Source organism: Hakea prostrata, chromosome 2, assembly GCF_041222555.1.
Source record: "Hakea prostrata isolate BN-2017 chromosome 2, UWA_Hpros_2, whole genome shotgun sequence".
NCBI lineage: Eukaryota > Viridiplantae > Streptophyta > Magnoliopsida > Proteales > Proteaceae > Hakea > Hakea prostrata.
Window position 1 is genome coordinate 24275568 of NC_142601.1, and position 22219 is coordinate 24297786.

At 38.4% G+C, this 22219-nt stretch overlaps 1 protein-coding gene across 4 annotated transcripts in view; it reads left to right on the forward strand.

The window, feature by feature from the left end:
- The first annotated feature begins 6389 nt into the window (after positions 1-6389).
- Positions 6390-22219, forward strand: part of LOC149024125 (RNA polymerase II C-terminal domain phosphatase-like 2) — a 55223-nt gene continuing 39393 nt past the window's right edge. For all 4 annotated transcript variants that reach the window (XR_016171602.1, XR_016171604.1, XR_016171603.1 and 1 more), the window contains exons 1-12: positions 6390-6849; positions 6968-7441; positions 9688-9898; positions 10446-10603; positions 10699-10769; positions 10856-10961; positions 11051-11140; positions 11657-11804; positions 11920-12236; positions 13213-13276; positions 13869-13996; positions 14076-14129. Coding sequence is in view for 1 of the 4 variants with exons in the window: in XM_089144455.1 (XP_089000581.1) it covers positions 6580-6849; positions 6968-7441; positions 9688-9898; positions 10446-10603; positions 10699-10769; positions 10856-10961; positions 11051-11140; positions 11657-11804; positions 11920-12236; positions 13213-13276; positions 13869-13996; positions 14076-14129 (2091 nt within the window). In the remaining 3 variants the exon portion in view is untranslated. The remainder of the gene's footprint in view (positions 6850-6967; positions 7442-9687; positions 9899-10445; positions 10604-10698; positions 10770-10855; positions 10962-11050; positions 11141-11656; positions 11805-11919; positions 12237-13212; positions 13277-13868; positions 13997-14075; positions 14130-22219) is intronic.

Genomic DNA, 22219 nt, shown 5'->3' on the forward strand with positions numbered 1-22219 from the left:
CCCCTCATTCAAAAGAGGTTTGGTTTCTGGAACTTGAAGTGTACGGGTTAATAACCTTCCCAATCCAACATCTATAAAAGTTGCTGAAGATTTAGCTTATCATATCACAGCCGGATGAATAGTAGGCTCTATCACGGTATATAAGAAACTTTTTTCCCGTGTGCGCCTGAGTTTGATGAAAGCATAACCTCTAGGTTTGTTTACCCTGCACTTTGTCAGTAATCACCTGAACCTTTTAAGTTGTACAGGTTCGTCATGAAAGATGTGTCACCACCATTGCTAGAGTGGTGGAAACATATGAATGTGGTTGAACGATCCACTGTCGAAGAGACATACCATCCCCTTACCAGGGATTTTTTATTTTTTAAACAGAAATTAATCATGATTCATGAAACAGAATAATATCATAATATATTCTGAAGCTGAGATTTTTATCAAGCTTGGAATCAAAATCAAATATTCAATTGCAAGATAATGCTTTGAGGTTTGTAGCCATAATTTCCCATATACAATGCACTGCCATATTCAAATTTGGATTGAAAGAAATCAAAGTAAAGGCTAACCGAAAGATGCCTCCCTTACTGGGCATACTGCTCCACTGAGATTGAATATGATTATCTGGAGGAGTATGATACTACCCATACTCCTAAGAGATTTTATTGTGCTATTAAAATCATGATGATTCTTTTCGAATCTTGGATTTTAGATTTTGACCTTCGTCTCACCCAATATAGAATAAACAACCAAGCATAAATTATAATCAAAATGATGTTAATTGAGAGGATGATGCAACAACAGTAGCAGCATTTTTTTTTTTTTTAACCACTTGCATGCTATGCCATAATCATGGTGCTCAAGTTGCTAAACTAGGTTAATCATCACTTCATCAATGTAAGGTAAAATATCTCAAATCAATGGATTTTCATCCAATGAAGCCAAAACATGAAAAAAAATCAATAATTGTTCATCATGAGTTATCCATGTCACTAATTTATCATAACCTTAAGTATGGAAATAGTATTTCACATACGTAGATTAGCTTGGTTGGCGCAGCACCAAGCTTCCTGATGCATCTCGTTGTTTATACTTGCTCATAAAGAGAAAAGGGTGATAATAAAGGCATCATAGTTTAAGAGTTGCTTCGATAATATAAATGAACCAAATTATCAATGGCAAGAATCAAACAATAATAAGGATTTGACATCATCTCATGAAGGAGATTCCTGTATTCATGCACTCATAGGATCCATGGTTCAAATCAATTTCAAAAAATACTTGTAGTTATGATATTTGTGTACCTCGTTTTCTTATTTGAAGAAGCTCCCAAGATAACATTCCAGGAAGTTGAAAAACTCAACAGTTTAGTAATCTAGATTCTGTACCGCATCTGTTTTACCATCCGAAATCTTCCCTCTGCAGAGAAGTTAGGCTGGATAATAGTATGAGCACAAAGTATATCGAAGCGAGCATCTTTTCCCCATATGGATGGCAAGAGCAGCCTTCTTTGCGAGCAACAAGATGTAGGATATGTCGGCCATTGGAAACGGGCCGTGTCCATTGTTGAGAGGGGGATTTCTGATACTGGCAGCAACACATCATATATATTTGCATAAAGTCCTGAGCATTCCCTCAAGATATGGGTAAACCTGATGCATTCAAAGTCCTGTGCAAGTAATTTAATATGCTGTATGATAGTGCTAACTTTCCATAGTATATCAAATGGTTAACCTATAACAAGATAGATAACAGCTGGCTGGTTGTCGCTCTTTGCTTCGACGCGCTTTAGTTGAAAGTCCCTTGATCAGTAAGCGCCTTCTTACAGCCAAGGCGTTTATTATAAGCACATCTTGTAATGAATACAATGAGTGTAATGAACTTGATGTATCCCTTTTTGGTGAACTGGCAGCATCATTTTTCAGCTTTTCAAGACTAGAGATAGTTGCAGTGGCAAGTAATGAAGTGGAGGACTCTCCACCTTTCATTATGTGTCTTTCGGAACATCATTCCCAAGACTCATGTTGTCAAATAAACATATGCTGTCCTTTTTTCTTAAAATGAACATTCTCATTAGCACATATAATTGAGTACTCAAACATTTATGATCATTGTATCTCTTAGTAACTCTTCATCAAGTTTTGATGTTGATCTAAGTGATGTCCATTTAAGAATAACAAATATGCATGTTTGGAGTACTACTACCAAGTTGTTTTTAGTCACAACAATAATTGTAGGATGTTCAACCAGATAGTTGGATCTTGAAGATGAATTAGAAATATCTAACCATTTCAACATGGAAAAATACACAGACTACTGACTTGTCTAACCATTTCCCCCTAGTCCAATTACTGACTATTGACTTGTCTTTTTCACAGTCTTTCATATAGGAATCCACAAACACACAACATTGGAGTAAACTACTTTAAGTATTGAGAGGTTCCATGGTTTAGTGGTCAGGACATTGGACTCGAATCCAAGTAACCCGAGTGGAGGAATAAAAAAGATGCAAATCAAATTTGTGGAAAAACTTACAGCAAGAAGAGAAACTTTCAGCACGGTGGCCTTCTGATTTTATGAGTTTATTCCGGAACTTGTTGAGTTCTTCATTAATGAGAAACTAGAGCAGAACGTCATGATCATGCTGGAGAACCAGCCTCCGCTTTTTTTTTTTTTTTTTTTTTGAATTGCTTTATGGGTCTGCAGATCGGAAAGGACTAGCAATCGACACTGAACTCGGCGAGAGTGTCGGACGAACGACGGGCAGCAGCCGATCCACTGCGTCACTAGGCTTTTGATTCACTATGGGACCAATTCACTATTCCTGAATCGCCTAGCGTTTGAGCAATGCTTCACCATTACGATATCATCGAGCACTGGGGAGATGACGCAGAGGTGGCGAGGCTAATCACAGGTGGACCGCACGGAAGGCTAGCTTGAAGCATAATTACTTCAATAATCCTTGGGGCATCATCTCCGTCTTGCTGCTACGTTCTTGTAGCTTTTCCTACGGCCTCATCGTGATAAAATCGCCTCATCTTTCCTGTAGAAGTCCTTCACGAATTCTTGAAGGTAATAGATCGGTGAATGATTTCTTTATTGGATCGCTCGGAGCATGAGTCGTTCTCAAGCGGCCACGGACACTTTTCGAAGGTCACAAAAAAGAGTGATGGAGATCTTAGAAAATAGAGATACTTACATCTGCGAAAACAGAGAAAAATAACTTTTTGCATCCTAGTGAAATTAACACAAATTTATTTGGCAAGAAGATCTCGATATCTTCTTCAAATTCACATAACTGACTCTCATTAGGAGACCTCTGAAGATTTGCTGCCCTTCTTTTTTCTTACGTGCAGATTTTGTTTCGGATTTTGTAAAACTTGCATCTTCCTAGAACGTGGAGCGACTGACCCATCAACTTTTCAAGGAGACCCTTCTTTATTAATCCTTTCCCTCTTCCTTGAAGAATTCCTGGTTCTGGCCAGTTGATATTTATTAATGCTCTTGACATCTCTCTCTAGCGAGGTGCCGTCGAAATGTTCTGATGCTTCGTTTCTTGTGCATAATGGGCCACATGGCAATCAGGGAAGTGTGCACATCATGTCTTGTCGTTCAAATCGTCGTGTCCCGAGTTTTTATCATCATGGTGAAAGTTTTTCAAACCGTTCGTGATTACAGACCGTTGATGGTTTGCAATCCAAGTCATTCGATCTTTTCTCTTGAATCAGTACTTGCCCCTGTCCGTCGATTAAGTTCAATCTCGCCTGTTCATTTGTATTTTGAATCTATAAATGATTCTTCCTGCCTCATTTCTCCTTTTCACTTCCCTTTGTTTCTTCAAAAGAACTTTCACCTCGCATCTTTTGGCGCTAGAGGAAGGGGACGCAAGTAGTTACCTATCTCAGCACGATTTCCTCACCGCTTTATGATAGTTGCCTCCTACAAGTCAACTTCATCTAGTATAACAATCGGGAGGTCGTACCGGATTGGTAACCGATTTGCGGTGCCTTTATGATCATTAAATTAGGGTTTTGGTGGGTCCCAATCATGGTTTGACCGGGACAAAGACTGTGAACCCGGTCTGATGGGTTCAGTGCAATTTTCCTCGTATCAGATATCAACACCTGGCATTTTGAAATCGGAAGACCACTATTAAAAGCACGGGGAAGTGATCGTAATTTTAAAGTTTGTTTTACAAATGAGGTTTTAAACTTTCTAATTTACATTGAAAACCCCTCAGAATCGATGAACGCCTTCTCTCATCAGATTTAGAACCCTATTTCGTCGATCAAACCCCTGTTGTTCTTCGAGTTGCCTACCCTCTTACATTTTATCATCATGGCAAAATTGACCTCTTCAAGAAAATTTGGAAATCTCAAATCGTAGGAATGCTATGATAAACTAGAAATTTTGAGTCTTCTTGGATACTTTTGGATGCAGCTTCTGTTAATTCTTTCATGATCAGGTTAACTGAGAACCTCTGATGTTTTGAATATTAAAAATATAACTGGCTGCATAAATTTGTTTGGCTTCTAGTTCCTCATAGCATCATAATGTTGTACCTTAACATCCTTATTCTCTTCTTTTCCCTTGTCAATAAGTAGATCTCTGATGATGAATCCCAACATTTTGAGTGCTACTTTAGTACACCCAGTTATGTTTATCATCCTTAGAAAAATGTCTTAGAAACTTAAAATATATACATCCATAAATCCTGAAGTCCAAGAAGTTATGCATGAATGAGTTATGATCATTTTGGTGGAGATATATAATATAGACATACTATGTTACTAGTAAAGCTTGAAGTTCTACATTTGTAATTTCCATCAACAGGTATTTATTGATCTCAGGTGGAAGTTGAAGATTTTGAAGATTAGTATTTTGTAAGTTTCCTAACAAATGAATCTGCAAAAGTGTATCTTTCCTAATCAAATAATTGATTTCTCTTCACTTCCAAGTTCCATCTTGGGCTTGTCGCCTCAAAAGGAGTGGTTTATCACAACATTTCTACAATTGGGGATTCCCAAATTTTCTTGATGATAAAATGTCTGATTTAATCCAGAAGAAAATTAGAGGAGAGTAGGTAACTCTAAGAATAAGAGGGGTTTGATCGACTAAATCGGTTGTGCATTCAATAAAATAGGGTTCTGAATTTGATGAGAGAAGGCTTTCATCAGGGGTTTTTAATGTATATTTAGAAAGTTTAAAACCTTATTTGTAAAATAAAATTTAAAATTACAATCACGTCCCGCCCTTTTAGTAGTGGCCGTCTGATTTTAAAGTGCTAGGTGTTGAAATCGCAGCAGTGTGTGGACAATATTTGCTCTGTTGCCAATAAAATTCTGCCATTGTGGCCCTGCGGGGGATTTTTATTTGCAGCTACTGCAAGTAGCCAACGACATAAATTACACCACACAATCTAAATAAATCAACGGTCCACAATCAAATGGTGGGTTTACTTGTAAATAGTATTTTTTATTTTTACATCCTAAGAGTTTAATACTTTGTTAATTTATAAAATCAAACCCCTTAACTTATCTGAATTTCAAATCCCCATTTCTTTGTGCCCATCCTTAGTAAGCCCATCACCAGCAGCAGGAGAGAGTGAAGCTATGTTGGTCTTCATAGAAAAGTACGCAGGTATTTTAAAATTTCATCTTGTTGAGATTGATGACCCATCCATAAAAACTAACTTATAGCATTTTATTGGGTTTTTTTATATGCTACGTTATCTTCTCAGATGAGTTGATAAAGAATGCCAAATACTAGGGGTGTTAACGGTTCGGGTTGAAAAGCACTCAGCCCAAACACGGCTCATTAAGAAAACAATGGTTTCAGGCTGGTTTCGGGCCAGTGCAGGCCGATTTGGGTTATAACGAGCCTGTTCAATCCGGTTTTAATGGTTCGGATTAGGTTTTGACACCCCTACCAAATAAATAGAAACTCCAGATAAAGGAATTCTTGCTGCAGACAGAGAGTCCATGAACCATAGGTAAGCGACTCACTAGCATCAGCGTTGAAAACATTTAGTCCAACAGACAAGCCCTTCGTGAGCTTCTCTTCACATCCCAAAAACGGTATTCTACAAACCCTAAACCTTAGAGTTTACAAAACCCACCATGGATCCCCTACGATAACTCTCCATTAAAATTAAGGCTAAAAGGGTGAGCATATTTTTGTGGGTAAGTCTTGGAGGGATAATCGAACCTGACACAAGCTGGAGAATGAAACGAGAAAGAGCCTCTGAGCGTCAGGTAGAGTGAGGGACCCCAATTGTAAATTTGTAAACTTGAATGTAAAAATAAAAAAGTCAAATTTACAATTAAGACCCCGCCTTTTGATCGTCCAATTGCCTCTTGTATAAAAATCTCCACCCTCAACCGCTGCAGCAGCACTGTCGCAAACGAAAATCCCCTGCGGTTGTCCGGTTCAGTCTCGGTAAGTGGGTGAGGTTGTGCGGGTGTGCTGGGGTTTAAAACTGAAGACCAAATTAGAGATTTGATCGTGAAAACCAGAAGAAACAATTTCCTCTCAGATTTTTTGGGTCTATAGGAGATCTGTATCGCTCGCCATTTGGAGTTCTGAATGAGTCGCTTAGGGTATAAGTCTATGTTATATGATGGCGAATCCTACGTGGGAGACGTAGAGGTTTTGCCTGCAAATAACCAGAAGTTTCAGTTTCCAGATAATGAAATACGAATTAAGTACTTCACTCCACCAAGTGAGCGATGCCCTCCTCTCTCGATTCTTCATACAATTTCCCCTTTCACAATCCGCTGCAAGCTTGAAGCGAGTTCTCTAACCGAACAGTCTGCACTCTATCGATTTCATGCTTCTTTATTATGGGAACCTAAGGTTTTTTCTTTTTCCCCCATTTTTCTCGGCAATTGTCGATTCAAAATTGGTTTTTTTTTTTTCCCGATAATTTCCTGACATTCTTTTTGTAACTTTGTTCTATTAACTTGGTTTACAGACAGCGGTCGTTTTGCTTGGAGACGAAGAGCTTCATTTGGTGGCAATGTTGACTAGGCAAGAGAAGCTTACTTGCTTTTGGTGTTGTTCTGTACCATCGGGCCTTTACATGTCTTGTCTGGGGATGCTTAATCTGAGATGCCTTGCTATTGTTTTTGATCTTGATGAAACCCTTATTGTTGCCAACACTATGAAGTCGTTTGAGGATAAGATTGAAGCTCTTCAACGTATGATTGCACGTGAGACTGATCCCTCTCGGAAGGTGGGAATGACAGCAGAGCTGAATCGCTACATAGAAGATAAGTTACTATTGAAGCAATATGCGGAGGGTGATTCTTTGAAGGATAATAACGGGAAATTATTCAAGGTGGTGCCGGAGGAGGTTACTCCACCATCTAATAACCAGGAACGTGTCATTCGGCCAGTTATTAGATTGCACGAAAAGAATATCGTCCTTACCCGGATCAATCCTGAGGTTATGAAACTCCTTGCTCTCATGAATTATAGCTTACTGCATTCATATATCTATGGCTATTTCAGATGAAATCTATTGCATAGTTTTATTAAGGGGGTGGGATACATGGATACATTCAAGACAAAGTAAGGAAAAATAGAAAATGGGTTGTGAAAAATGGAAAGGAGGGTAAGAAATAAGGAAAGCTTAAGAAAGAAAAAAATTGAAAATCTCAACTACTTGGTTGCAACAACGGATGCTCCCCTCCAAAAACACTCAGGTCATACTAGTCACAAGGCCTAGACTACTCATGTCATTCTTCATGACCTCACCTACGCTCATTTTTGGGCTGCCCTGGATTCATTTAGCTCATTCATTCAGGATCAGATTACTTCTTACAGGGGCATCCCTATAAGTCTCTATTCCATTTTGCTATACCACCTTAGGTGACACTTGTCAAGCTTGTTGTTAGTCAGGACAACTTCCCATAAGAAGGTGACAAAAAGATAATTTAACCTAATTATGCAAGAGGATTAACAAAATAAAAGTATAAGTTAATTTGGGTTTAGAAAAATATCTCAAAATATTCCCACAAAAAACCAAACAGAAAACTAGGTTCTAAACTCGTCTTTTTAACCTAAATTGGCTAAAAGTTATAATTTCGCCCTTGATTTGAAGTCAAAACGAAACGAAATTTTGGGAAAGTCTAATCGGCAATAAAAAAAATCGTAAGGGTGTCTTCAATTTGATCTAATTCAATCTAGATCAAAAAGCCCCAAATTGACTCTCCTAAATCACTCGTGGGTGACTTAGAGAATCAAAATGCAAAATCTTTCGCAAGGGGACACACCATTACTCTTATACTAGAAAGGGACAATAAAACAAAAAAGCAAGGGTAATAATAACCCTAACATGCTCCCACAACCACAATTCCATGAATAAAGAGAAGAGAGTTGTCCACAAAACTATGTCTAAGAGAAGGATTAAAGAAATCTAACATTTCCTAATGTTTTCGCGAAGATCCAAATAACAAAACACCTTCGAAAGGATGGGAACCGCTCTTCTCCTTGGTTTCTCCTCTTCTTGTAGCCTCAACCTCATTCTAGCATAAAAAATGCGGTTAGAGGTGAGTTATAACTTAAAATAGGGTTTAAAAACCCGAAATTTCGTTTTTGCCCCGAAACAGAAAATGGGGTGGGGGGGGGGGGTTGGTTCACCCAACTGACCGGTCCATGTTTGGACCCCAAACGGACTCCAATTCCTGTTATTTTTGGCTTGTTGGAAAGGTTTTTCTATGATCTTCGATTTGATACTTTATTTGTGTCAATCGGATTCTCCATCGTCGATCTACGAACGTGCCAAAATCGCCTTTTAACACCATCGAGATTAATCTTCTCTCTTCTTTTAAACTCCATGAGAGTTATTTCTTCACTAGGTTCATCCACAATCATTGGGTCTGCTGCCGAACCTTTGGGCTAGACTCGAATGGCCCACATTGTTGCCGACTAGAGGCCCGGGTTCGCGGTCCTGAAATCATGGGCCAACGGGTTAGAAATATGGGGGATTTCACATAGGCAATCTGACTACATCAATTGATGCTCTCAAATGTAACCGATTGTTTTCAATTTCATGAGATATATGCATTTTAAGCATTAAATGAATGTATTGATATTGTTTCATCAAGTTTGTATAATCTTTTTCAGCAACTTTGTGGCATGAGTTGATTTTCCTTCCTACATGATTTATTAAATCCTACTCTTCCAATTTTGAGGCCCATCAACAGTGATGACTTCTGTCTAGAGTTTGTTGTAGGCTTATTGAAGAGAAAGCATGGAAAAAAATCCTGCATCTTTGAAGGAAAATACTCTAACCAAGAAGGATGAACCTTAAACCACGAAGACTAAAAACGTCAATGATGATTTGATAGTCCAGATTTTGGATACTCTTAGGGCTGCTTTCACTTCCACCCTATTTGTTTTATGGGTCCTACTAATATTGTACTTGTGCTTGTTGATAACTGTAGATAATATCAGATGATGTATATTTTGTCGATTCACCAAATGGACACTTGGTAGAAGGTAGAAGGAATATTTGATGTCTTTGCAGGAAGGAAATTGATGCTTTCTTTTTCTTCCTTGGAAAGTTTGTGGATTCAAACATTTTCTGTCACGTGCTTGTGCGGATGACATTCATGAAATATAATGCAGCTTGCTAAAAGAATGGTTTGCACATATTTTTGATGACTAATAATTCCTATCTTTATTCAGATCCGTGATACTAGTGTGCTGGTAAGGCTGCGACCTGCGTGGGAGGATTTGAAAAGTTATCTAACTGCAAGAGGTCGCAAGCGTTTTGAAGTTTATGTTTGTACAATGGCTGAGAGAGACTATGCTCTAGAGATATGGAGGCTTCTTGACCCAGAGGCAAACTTAATAAACTCAAAGCAACTTACGGAGCGTGTTGTTTGTGTAAAATCAGGTATCATCCCTGTTTCTGACAATTTTGATCCATGTGGTTTTTTCAAGCTAACAGTCCAAATGTCAAGAGATATTGTTCTTTTCAATTATGTAATGGATATTAGACGATTAAATATTTCTGAGACTTATTTTTCTTTACTGATGGTTTTTCTATGATTTTCATCAACTAGCTCTGAAGTATGGGATGTTGTTTTCCTATTCTTCAACTAGCTCTCAAGTATGGGATGTTGTTTTCCTATTTTTTTTGGTCATATCTCAGAGAACAGATTATCTGTGGCCACTTGCCACTTTTTCAGGTTCTATCATGCTGTCATAACCACAGACTACAAAGAGAGTTTCTCAGGGCCACCATGCTGAATATGCAATGGGTTGTGATTGCTTTTTTCAAAACCTTTGGATGTTTTTTTTCACTCATTGGTTGTGCCGGTGTAATTTGCCACGCTGGAAAGTGTCCAATGACAATTTAGAGTCGGATACTTTTCTTGAAAACAATAACCTTCTGATCCAATTTTTATTGTCATCACACTTACTCAGCATTGAACTTGTAGGTTCAAGGAAATCTTTGCTTAATGTCTTCCAAGATGGAATTTGTCATCCGAAGATGGCAATGGTGATTGATGACCGTTTGAAGGTTTGGGAAGATAAGGACCAGCCTCGAGTTCATGTTGTACCTCCATTTACTCCTTATTATGCTCCTCAGGCGGAGGTACTAAATTACTTTCTCTAGAATCCTGGGCAATTGTAAATGGCGTTATTTCAAGTTTTAATAGTTGAAACCACCCGAATTATTTTGTTATGTAGACAGCAAATGCAGTGCCAGTCTTATGTGTAGCCAGAAATGTTGCATGTAATGTCAGAGGTGGCTTTTTCAGGTGAGCTAGTCACTTAATTTTGTCTAAGTGAAGCACTTTGTATTGTGTTTGCCATGTGATTATGCATTGGACCCTTTGTCATGCAGAGAATTTGATGAGAATCTATTGCGAAGAATCTATGAACTCCGTTATGAAGACGATATTTCAAATTTACCAATTCCACCTGATGTCGGGAACTACTTAATGTCTGAGGTACTTGAGTTGTTATTCTTTACTTTGTGCTTTATGAAGCTACATGGCATATGAAATCTTCATTTATTATTCTACTTATTTTTTGTCAGGATGCTGGTTTTGTGCCTAATGGCAGTAGAGATGCTCCAATTTCTGAGGGCATAAATGGTGCTGAAATTTATCCAAGAATAAATCGACCGGTAGTTCCTGCAAGCATTATTTATGTAGAGTCTGATATTTTCCTTACTTTACCAGGAAAATATTGTAAAATGATGTGGTCTCCATCTGGCATATCATCAGAAGATAATGTATTGTCTTGAATGGCAGAGCAGGCTTGCTTATGCTTAGTCTCAATATCTGTGTTGAAAATGTTATTTTCCATGGTTTGGATGAGAAGTGTATTCCAGAACCTGCCTTTGGTTTTTTTTTTCTTTCAGAACCTATAAATGCCCCTGTACGGAGAAGTGATATAATTTAGATTGAAGTAACTAGAAGAGCTAGGGGTAGACCTAAGATAACCTTAAGAGAAGTGGTGAGAAAGGATATGCATAACTTAGGCCTTGGATCTAGCATGACCTCAAACAGAACTGATTGGAAGGCAAGAATCCATGTAGCCGACCCCATTTAGTTGGTACAAGGCTTATTGTTGTATTGTTGTTGTAGTCTTGAATTTATGTCTTGAATATATTGTTGATAATGTTCTTTTCCATGGTCAGGATGAGAAGCCTATTCTGGATTCTGCCTCTGGTTTTATTCCTAATAATCCTGAATTGACATCTGAAATGCCTCAACTTCCGGTGACGATGACGATCCCACCAAATATTATCACTACAGCAATCTCCAGACCAATTCCAACATTACAGAGTATGGTTGCCATCTTCCTTGTTTGAGATGCATTTTGTAGATTTTTCTGTTTCTCTGCTACATGTAGTAGTTTGTATGGCTTTTAAAATTTTTATATTTTGGTGTTTTACATTAGGACCTAGTTTTCCTGGTGCTTCTGCTAGGCGAGATATTCCGCCTGCTGAATTGGACCCTGACATGAGGAGACGACTCCTAATCTTGCAGCATGGCCAAGATACGCGGGATCACAATTCAGGAGATCCTTCTTTTCAGTCAAGGCTGCCTGCACAGGTGTTGCTACCATCAACAGTGTCATGTGGGAGCTGGTCTGGAGAGGACACCAATGTAGGACAACCTAATAACCGTGCAAGGCAGAGTCAGCTACACAATGCTTCAGAGAGTTCTACTTCCCATGGCACATCTGTTCATGCATCTCAAGTGAAAAGTGAAGAGGTCTATACTCTTCTTTTTGCCTTGAAATAGGAATGGCAATTGGGTGGGTTGGGTTAGAGGGTAACAGAAAATGGGCCTGACCGTACACTCTGGATTATTAGGTGCTTTACCTGAATATGGCAAAGGATATAGCTTGTCCACAGGATTCCCTTTGTTGCATCCTCACTGGCTTATATGGTCTTAGAGATGGGTTTTGTTTCATAATTTGAGGTGTCCAGCTTCCTAGATTAATATACGGGCTGGTCCAGAATCACCGTGCCTGACCTATTTATAATTAAGCAGATTTGGATGGCCAATTCAGATAAAAATACCAAGTGATTTTGATGAAGTAAACTGTTATCATAGTTGAAGTGGATGATTCGGCACTTGGGTTAGAATGTTTGGCTTGGAATTGATGGTTGACATGTTTATAACTGCATATTTGTCTAAGGCAATGCATATGCCCTGACTATTTAATATATGGGCTTCTGGATCGAATCTGGTTACGGTCCATAACTCCAGTATATTGATCAAGCTGCATTCTGCTTAGTGAGAGCAGGTGGATTAGGGCAGGCTAAGCAAGCCGAACTGAGAAATGCTTCTTCTGCCTTAAAAAAGCCTTGATTTCTGGTTCTTCCTTAATGTTTTGTATTAGGACTAGGATAGGTAAGTTGCAGTAACATAGTTCCAACATCTGAAAAGATTTCTCAAGCATAACCTGCCCTGCCCCACAAAACATTGATTGTGTGTGGGCCCCCGGGGGGGGGGAGGCTGTCAGTTGTTTAGGTAACCAGGGTTGCCTGCAGGATAATGGCGAGGTGAGGTGAGTACTTTGGATTTAAAGTACCTTAATAGACCTAGGCTGATAAGCATCATACACTGCCTATCCATTAGGTGGAGTGTTATTGTAGCCATTTAACCACTGTATTGTCATTTTTAATGCACATACAGCTATCAGTAGTTCTGTACATCCAGTTGAAATCGTACATTGGTGCAGGCCTCTTTTGGAAACGAACGTCAAAAACAAAATCTTTTGCAGTCAAAGAATTCTTCATTTTCAGGTATCTTGTTGTCTAGATTATAGAAGATGTTGCCATTGTTCTGCTGGTACTGATTATGCATGCCCCACCCTCATGGGTGCTAATATTTTTCTCTGTGGGATTCTAAAATTATCATTCATTGAAGCTGTGTTCCATTCACATTATAATATGGTGTATGTTTCTAAAAAGCAATTGGGAGGTTTGTATGTGCATGCAATATTGTGTTATTGACACTGGTGGAAATATGTATTTCTTCTAGGTGTAGATTTGATCAACCCTGTAATTGTTGCATGGGACTAGTAGCTCCAAATGCTGATGATTATTCTTAGCAAGATCCTTTCCCTTTATTGCGATTCCTGTTTGTTGATGACATGGTGCCTTACATCATGTTGATCTGCGTTAATGTGTGGATGATTCTAGTGAGTGAAATTGTTAATGTCAAATGGATTTTTGTTATTTAGGGTTTTAATATAGCTATGCTTTCTTACCTTGATTCAACTTAATGTTGGCAGAAACTTATTTAGTACTCTATGCAAGCTATTCTATTATATAGTCTGTGTTGACTGATTGGTGTTAATTCTTTATATTTATTCTCTGAGATTTTTCTTTGTAGAGGATGATGAAAATCATGTATCTACAAATAGTAGAGATATCCAAACTGAAGGCGATAAAGTGATTTCACTATTGTCTTCTCAATCCATTGGAGTGCTGCAAGAAATTGGCCGGAGGTGTGGCTCTAAGGTACAGTGACTGTGCTGCGTGTTTGACATGTTGAATCATCATCCTATAATAACTTCTGGTGCCATTTGTGGTTGGTTAGGTTGAATACAAGTCTACAGTATGCATCAATAGGGATCTGCCATTTTCTATTGAGGTTAGAATTACATGCCTCCCAAAAATTATGAACATTTTGTCATTGTTGAGTCTAAACATTGATCATATCTTGACATTATTATGTATGATGTGTTCCATTTAGTTTGGTTTATAAAAGATATTATAGAACTACATCTTCCTTTTGTCTTCTTGGGTGACAGCAAGAAAGATATGATCCTAGATTGGACATGTGGACTGAAGAAGTTTGTCTCAAGTAGTTGGGGCAAGGTTTATTGAAATCTGTTGAGTTTAACATGCACTTGTTGGTTTCTGATGGTGGAATGAGTTAGCTGGATTGTGATGAGCGCTCAAGTAAAGTTTGAAGCTGAAATCCTCCCTGTCCCCAAAAAGGGACCCCCCCCCAAAAAAAAAAAAAAAAAAAAAAAAAAAAAAAAAAGAACAGAGAAGAGGGTGCCGTTTATCATTGTCGTTGTTGCATCACAAACCCACCAACCTTCTAAAATTTTCTAGTTTACATGAAAAGGGTGAACCATCTTTCTTAGGTAGTTTAGACTTATATATTACGCTTATCCAGTTATATATTTGTAAAATTCAATTAATAATCTCTTTTTCATTTAATATTTAATCTAGACATTCATGATTGTATTACCAACAAACAGTCCAGCTTCCTCTTTAATTCTTTCAACTTCTTTTACCCCAAAATCTACACCTTGGTCCTTTTGATTTTGGTGTAACTTTTACTTGTTAAGGAATATCCTTGAAAGATCTTTGTTTTGAGCAGTGTAGCTTCCAAGTATGTCCTTTCTTTGGAGGCTCAGTTGCTGGCTTCCCACCCTGATTCTTCCCACCTTTCCAAATTTTTTGCTACCCTCCCTTTCCATTTCCTTGCTTCCAGCATGTTTATCAAAGTGTTGCTAGACAACTTGGTGACAAGGCATTTTATGGGCACCAAGGCGATGATCCATCTTCTGGACATGCAAAAAGAATCCACGATTTATTCTCTAGGCAGCACCAAATTGGTGCCTTGTACCCGTATTGTGCCATATGGGTTGAGCAGTCACTTTTTTGACATTTTTTCAAAACGTAGATTTCGTTTTGCTTTTTGATTTTTTTAAAAGATCAAAATTTATTCCATGACAACACATGTTATTGGTTGTATATTTTGTTACCATGTAACGAAAGGCATGGGATCGCTTTAAGATTTAAGGGTAAAAGAATATAAAAACCTAATTGTAAAGAAGACCAACTCGATTGGGACTTAGTTAGAAATCATATTAAAAGGGACAAAGAAAAATGAAACTCCTGTTCCATACACAAAATCAAGATCATTATAGTTTGACATCATAGAGGTAAGTATAGTTACTACTTTTATTTTCATATTTATATAAATTATAATCATATGTTATATGCTATTCGTGCCACATTAAATGGTTGTATTAAAAAAAATGTATGCTAAAGCACTTTATTCACCAAGGCGATGCCTTGCAGCTGCCTAATTGCCATGGTGGTTAGGAAGGCCCCCAAACGCCTTGGTCATTTTGCTACCTTGATAACTATGGCTTCTGGTATCAAGGTCTAGAACTCGCTCTTCAGACACTCTCTTACCTCTCTAGGGAGGGGTACCTGCTTCACTTTGTTCCTCCCACCTTTGTTGTGGTTGGCTTGTGGGCCTCTGCTTATCAGGGTCTGCTTGCCTCCGAAATCTTTGAATGGTATTATGGTAGAACTGCATGGTTGATCACTTCCTTGGGAGTGTACCTGCCTTCAGATATTGTGAAGCAGTCTGTTTTGAAGCAATGGTTTACTCATGGGACCATGTGATGTAGTATTCTAGCCCTCCTTGTCCAAGAACAAGTCCAGGACCAAGTAGAGGGCCAAAGGAGTCCCCTAGAGTCGCTTCCTAATTGCTTTGTTTTCACTTGTAATTGCTTTCCTTGTCTACTCAATGGGTCAGTGGCATATTTGCCATTTGAGGGGTATTACTAGTACGCAATTTTCTTTTAAGGAGAATTTTACATATTTGCCCTCTGTATTTGTAAACTATTACGTTTACACCCCTTGAAATTTATTGTATTAAAAATGTTCCCCGTTTCAATAAAAAATGTTCCCCCGTGCTTGAGTTGTCAGTTTTAAATAGGAAAAAGCATATTTATCCTTGCTAAATCTTTTATGTCATAGTTGCTCTTCACCCTCCACTCTTCTTTCTTTCTTTCTTTTTACCTCTTCCATGAAAGTCGAAACAGGTTTGAGGGTAGAGGAGGGCAGTTTGGGGATTTTGAAAATATTATATGCTGAGTCATCATGGAACCCCATTACTCTAACATTAGTAGTGCTTTTGATACACAATTTGAAAGATAGGGGGTGTAAAGTTAATAGAATAAATTCCAAGGGCGAATTGTAATTGTTTGCAAACTTAGGAGGTATATGTGTAATTTGCTCTTTTTAGAAAGATGTGTTTAATTAGTAGTTTATGTTAGTCCTTGTACATGTCAAATAATAAAACTTAGTTCGAATAGAATTCAGTCAGTGTAGGACTGGGAATACAAGTCCAATTAGGAAACCCAACCCTAGGATGTAGAAATAAACCCCGCCACTCGATGGGGAGAGGCATATTTGAATACTGAATGAAAGCTTCCCCTTCAAGAAGTTTTTCTGTGTGTTAGTTATTGGTTCTATCAATTAGTTGAGGATTCAGGCAGTAGTAGTTCTGATTCTGTCAATAAGTTTTAAGATCCAAACCTAGGAAGGTTCCCTGCGAACCAGCTCAGATCCTTGGCAGTGGCTGTATAAGACTGATGCAGGTCCGACACCAAATTGGCCAACTTCCCTTAGAAATCAACTTAGGGTTGATAGATATAGGTGTTGGGCCTTTATTTAGCATGTTTGTATTGTCAGGGGCCTACTCTATGTGCCCATAAGTTTAGTGTTCAATTGACACGTAACCATTTTAGAAGAGCGCATCAGGTTTTACTTCTTTGGAGAATGTGACCAGAGTAGACAGGAAGAATACCTCCCATCTAGAGCAGCAACATCCCCATTACTGGAGACCAATATCAGAATAATTGTCATTTCAAACTCTTAGTAATGGAAATGGTAACAAAGACAAAAACAAGGTGGATGTGAGCGTGAAAAATCTTGATGAGAAGGTAACTCATGGAAAGACTAAAGGAGTGAGTAGCTAAAGGGATCAAGGTAAATTCTGACAAGGAAAAAGAGGTAGCAGTTAAAGCTCTAATGGTGGAAATAAAACATGTCAGTGGAAGTAATTTTAGAAGAGACCGTTAAAGACAGTAAGACTAGAACAATGGAAGCTGATGAGAAGACTCTAGCCCTTGAGGAAAAGGTTGCTGAAGCTGAAGATGGTGCTATAAAAGCTTAGAAAGACATGATCATAACAAGTCTAGCTGGAGATGTGCATAAAGAAGACCCCATGGACATGGCTACTGATTTTGAGCATGAGCATCTTGAATTTGTCATGCCACCATGGTTCTTTGTAGAGAAAGATTTCATTCCTAGTGTACCTACATTACCTGAGTTTTGCTTAGGAATGGTCCAAGCTGCTACACACGTATTACCCCACCCCCCAACCCGAAACATCACTACCAGCTTTGAGGATGAATTTTTCAAGTTGGGAAGAGTTGATGTAGTTCCAACACCGAATTCCCCAACTTCCCTTTGAAATCAACTTAGGGTTGGTAGATATGGGTGTTGGGTCTTTGTTCAACACGTTTGAGCAGTCATGGGCCTACTCTATAGGCCCACAAATTTAGTGTTCAGGTAAAGTACGAAATAGGTTTTTATTTTAGTTCATTTGGTCTAATTATGTAAATTGTAGGCAACTTAAGTTATAAGGGCAGAATAATCTTTCTCTGTTTTATTTAGCTTAAGCAATGCTTGAGTCAGTCTAGGATATGATAACTGATAAGGACTCCTTTTAGGTTTATTTATAAAGGTCCGATTTGAATTAGTATGTTGAGTACTACAACCAAAATCATTTTCTAGGTCCTAATTTCACTAGGACTTCTTATGTAAGGCCATGAAAAGAGCCCTGGAGATGTAGAGGTTACAGATTGAAGAATATAATAATAATTATTAAAAAGTGTGTTGCTGCCTAGGGCAAGGTTAGGTTTCTCATGAGTGGTTAGGGACCTCTGTCTGATCGAGTAAGCAACCTAGGATTTCTAGTTGAAGGATTCTCCTTCACCTGTGCTTGCAGCCTGCCTCCACTTCTTTCCATTTCCATCACACCCATTACTAGGCTTGTGTTAAAGGCAAGTAACAAGTCAGCACTAATTCCATTCCCCTTCACAATAGCATCTTACTTTTTAGGGTATATATCACTTACCTCCCCTCTTTGTTGGCCAAGTGGCACTTTGATCCCGTCTTAGTTGGAAAATATCAGTTACCCCCCACTGGCAAAGATATCAAACCCCTCCCTTCTGTTAACTTTTTCAGTTAGATTGTACTTGCGCTGTTAAATATTTGTTTAAGACCCCAAACTATCCTTACCTAGAGAAGATATTTTAGTGTAAACTCCAAATTACCCATTATTATTCCTAAATTACCCTTAATTAACTTTATAGTTAAACCTCAAAATACCCCTCTGTTCCTTTTCATCTTCTTCAACCTTTTGAAGAATGCAGGCGGCTGCAGCAGTGGCAGTGGCTATAGCATTATCAACATGGGTGGATGGAAAATGGAGCAGGCAGGGAGGCCTTGTCATCTAGGAGGATACTCGGACTTGCTTGATTATGGCAGTAGGATCATTTGCAAAATTTGTTGGCAATTTTTGAAACTCCGCAACTGTTCACAACCCTATAATCCTAATCAATCTCGTCCGATACCGACCTTCTGGTGTTCCCTTAATCACCTAAAATGATTATTAGATTACGTTGCATTTCATTCTGTTTCTTCTTTCTATGTACTGACTGATTAGTAAGTCGAAATCCACCCCCTTTATAGTTTGAAATTGGAATCAATGCTAACTCTAGGTGCGACCATAGATGAATATTCAGTATCACTGGTGTTGAAGCTGTGAATTCAGATTTGAGTTTTGCTTCCAGAAGAAGAGTACCATCAATAGACCATTTGCTATTATACAGCTTGTAAAACCATAAAATTCTATTGTACAGCTTGTAAAACCTTAAATGCATTAGAAGAATCTGTTTGAGAACGGAAGGGTGCAGATTTTAACTTTTACCTGTATTTGAGGTTGAAGAAGATGAGGAGTCAATTGTTTTTTCTTTTTCTTTTTATAGTGAAAGGAAGACAATCTACATATATAAAAGGAATAGAGGAGGGTTTTGTGGTTGTAATCATAAAATTAAGAGCAAATTGCATTGGCACCCCAAAATGGAGGCCTTAAAGCACTGACACCCCACTTAATGTTTAAAAAGCACAGAGACCCCAAAATTGGATTTTCATTAGATATATTTGTCAAATTTATCACTGAAAACAGTTAAATCACTGTTTATTTTTTAAAAAATCTCCCTATAATAAACCGTGTCTGAAAGGTTTTCAGTGATAAATTTGACAAATATATCCAATAAAAATCCAATTTTGGGGTCTTTGTGCTTTTTAAACATAAAGTGGGGTATCAGTGCTTTAAAGCCTCCATTTTGGAGTGCCAGTGCAATTTGCTCTAAAATTAATTGAGGGCGATTGAGAATTTTAGCTACTAAGGTAATTGAGGATAATTTGTGGTTTTCACTGAAATAAATTTCCTGGTTAAGGGTGCCTTAGGGATTTAAAAAATATCTAACGGTAAAAATAGGATTTGACTAAAAAGTTAACACAAGGGAGGGGTTTGATACCTTTACCAGGTAAGAGGGGAGGTAAGTGATATTTACCCTTATTTTTATTTTTCTTGAATTTTAGGATTTTTGTAGAGGCCCGAAATTCAAGGTCAGATCTATGCCAATCTAACCGTTAGATCTTTCCCGAATGTTGGGGACTTCATCCCCTCAACCCAAATGACCTTCCATCCCAATTTCAGCCCTATCAGACCAACCAAACCCGAGTCTCTAAGCCCTAATTCCTCTAATGCCAAAATTCCAAACCCTATTCTAAACCCTAATTCCTTTGCTGCCCAGAATTCCTGATGTCTATCCTAATCCAATTCCTTGCTGCCTAGTTTCCCAACCAAACCCTAGCCATAAAACTTGAAAACCCTGGTGCTCATTCACTTAAAGCTACATCAAGGACAGCCTTTGACCACCATCTTGAACAGACCCCAAGCTTCGAGAAGGCTCCATTCAAGCTCCTAAGAGGTACTAATGGAAGCCCTCATTAATCCCATCCCTTACAGCTTTAATTTTCAGTTTTAAACCCTAGAAATCTGGTTCCAAACACCCCCCACTTAAACCCTAATTCTCTTATAAAAAACTAACAAGTCCCCAGTTTTGCCCCTTATTTTAACCATCAATCTGCCATAATCCATTTTGCCTAAAAGTCTAGTGTCAGCCTGAACAGACAGCAAAATTTTCCAGATATGCCAATTTTTGTTCTTATCGCTCTATTTCCCTCCAAAATCAAGAAACCTAATATCTCTTAGTCTACCCATCCAAAATTATTTAAACTTGAGAGTTTATTCTAGCTATAAGAAGTCTAAACCAATCCCTCTAACTTTTCATCCATGGTGGGAGATCTCGCAAGATATCTCGTTTTTTCACCTTGGCAAGACGAGATGGAGGGCGAGAGTAGAGAGTTGGGATATCTCGCTCGAGATCTCGCCATATCTTGCCATATCTTGCTACATTTCGCTATATCTCACTATATCTCGCCATATCTCGCCCTGGATCTCGCTGGAACTCTCAATTTTTACCTTGTTTTGTTGATTTTGGCTGAATTTTCACTTGCAACTACTCTTAGCACATCTACAACAAGGAAGATCAATCATTCTCTACTTGTCTTATGAATTTATGATTTATGACTTACATAGAACTTCTAATGGTTGTATAATTATTTTATTCTTGAAAATTGAGATTGTGATACTCATATGGATGGAATTTTGATAACATTTAAATTAGTTGATGCATTTGATATACTTGCTTTTCATTTATATGCCTTAAAGGTTCTATATTACATGTTGTATAACATTGCATTCCCTAATCCTACTACATTTCGGTTTCACACTATGGGTAGACTTAGAAATCATACATAGGGTTGTTTCTAACAAATCCAAGGCCACCAACGTGTTCAAAAGGCCTTAAATAAGCTAAATACCAAGTTTCAACCCAATTGGGACCCTAAAACCCACAGAGATGGGCCACCGAGTTGACGCCAAAAAATTGTATATCTCGACCAAGATCTCGCCGAGATGGTCGAGATCTCTCTTTTTCAAGGTGGCGAGATCTCTCTCGAGAGCGAGATCTTCTACCATGTTTTTGTATCCAACACACAGAATCTAACCACCACTACTCCCATTAACTAAACCAAATCCAACCCAGGGAATTAGAGATCAATTATTCAAACTGAATTGGGGAATCACTTCTCGAAGCAACCAATAAACTCTAACCAAAATCTAGGTTTGGGCCTGGAATACAAGCCTAGCCCTGGAGATCTTGGAAGCAGCAGCCCTGGAGATCTTGGAAGCAGCAGCCCTATTCAAGTAAGGCTGCATCACCATGGTTACCCATCTCCTTGATAATGACGTTGTCCTCTTCCAGATCTTGATTGAAGAGGATAAACTGAATGCTATTTGAGGATGGTCCTTGGCATGCTGCACAAAGCCCCATCTTCCTTCTCCAACAGGATTAACACCTGCAGCTAAGCAAGTTTAACTTCCACTCATTTCCATTGTGGATCTTGCTAGAGGATCTCCCTCTCTACTTCTGGCATTGTAGGGAGCAAGCATCATTTGTTTGGCAGTTGGCTAGCCCCTTTACTCTGCGAAGAGAAAAAAATTTATAGATTTGACTGTGGTTTGCTAGGATCTCATTACAAGCCCCTGTTGATGTTTCTCCTCCAAGCTTAGTAACTATTATTGATGATAGTGGTTTCTTGTTTCACCGATAAATCGTCTTTGACTAGCTTCACTTCTGCCTCACTGCTTTGTTTGCGAGACCTTTGGTCATCATGCTAGAGCATGCTTCCTCAAGAGATTGATGGAGCCCTTCTGATTCCCTGGTT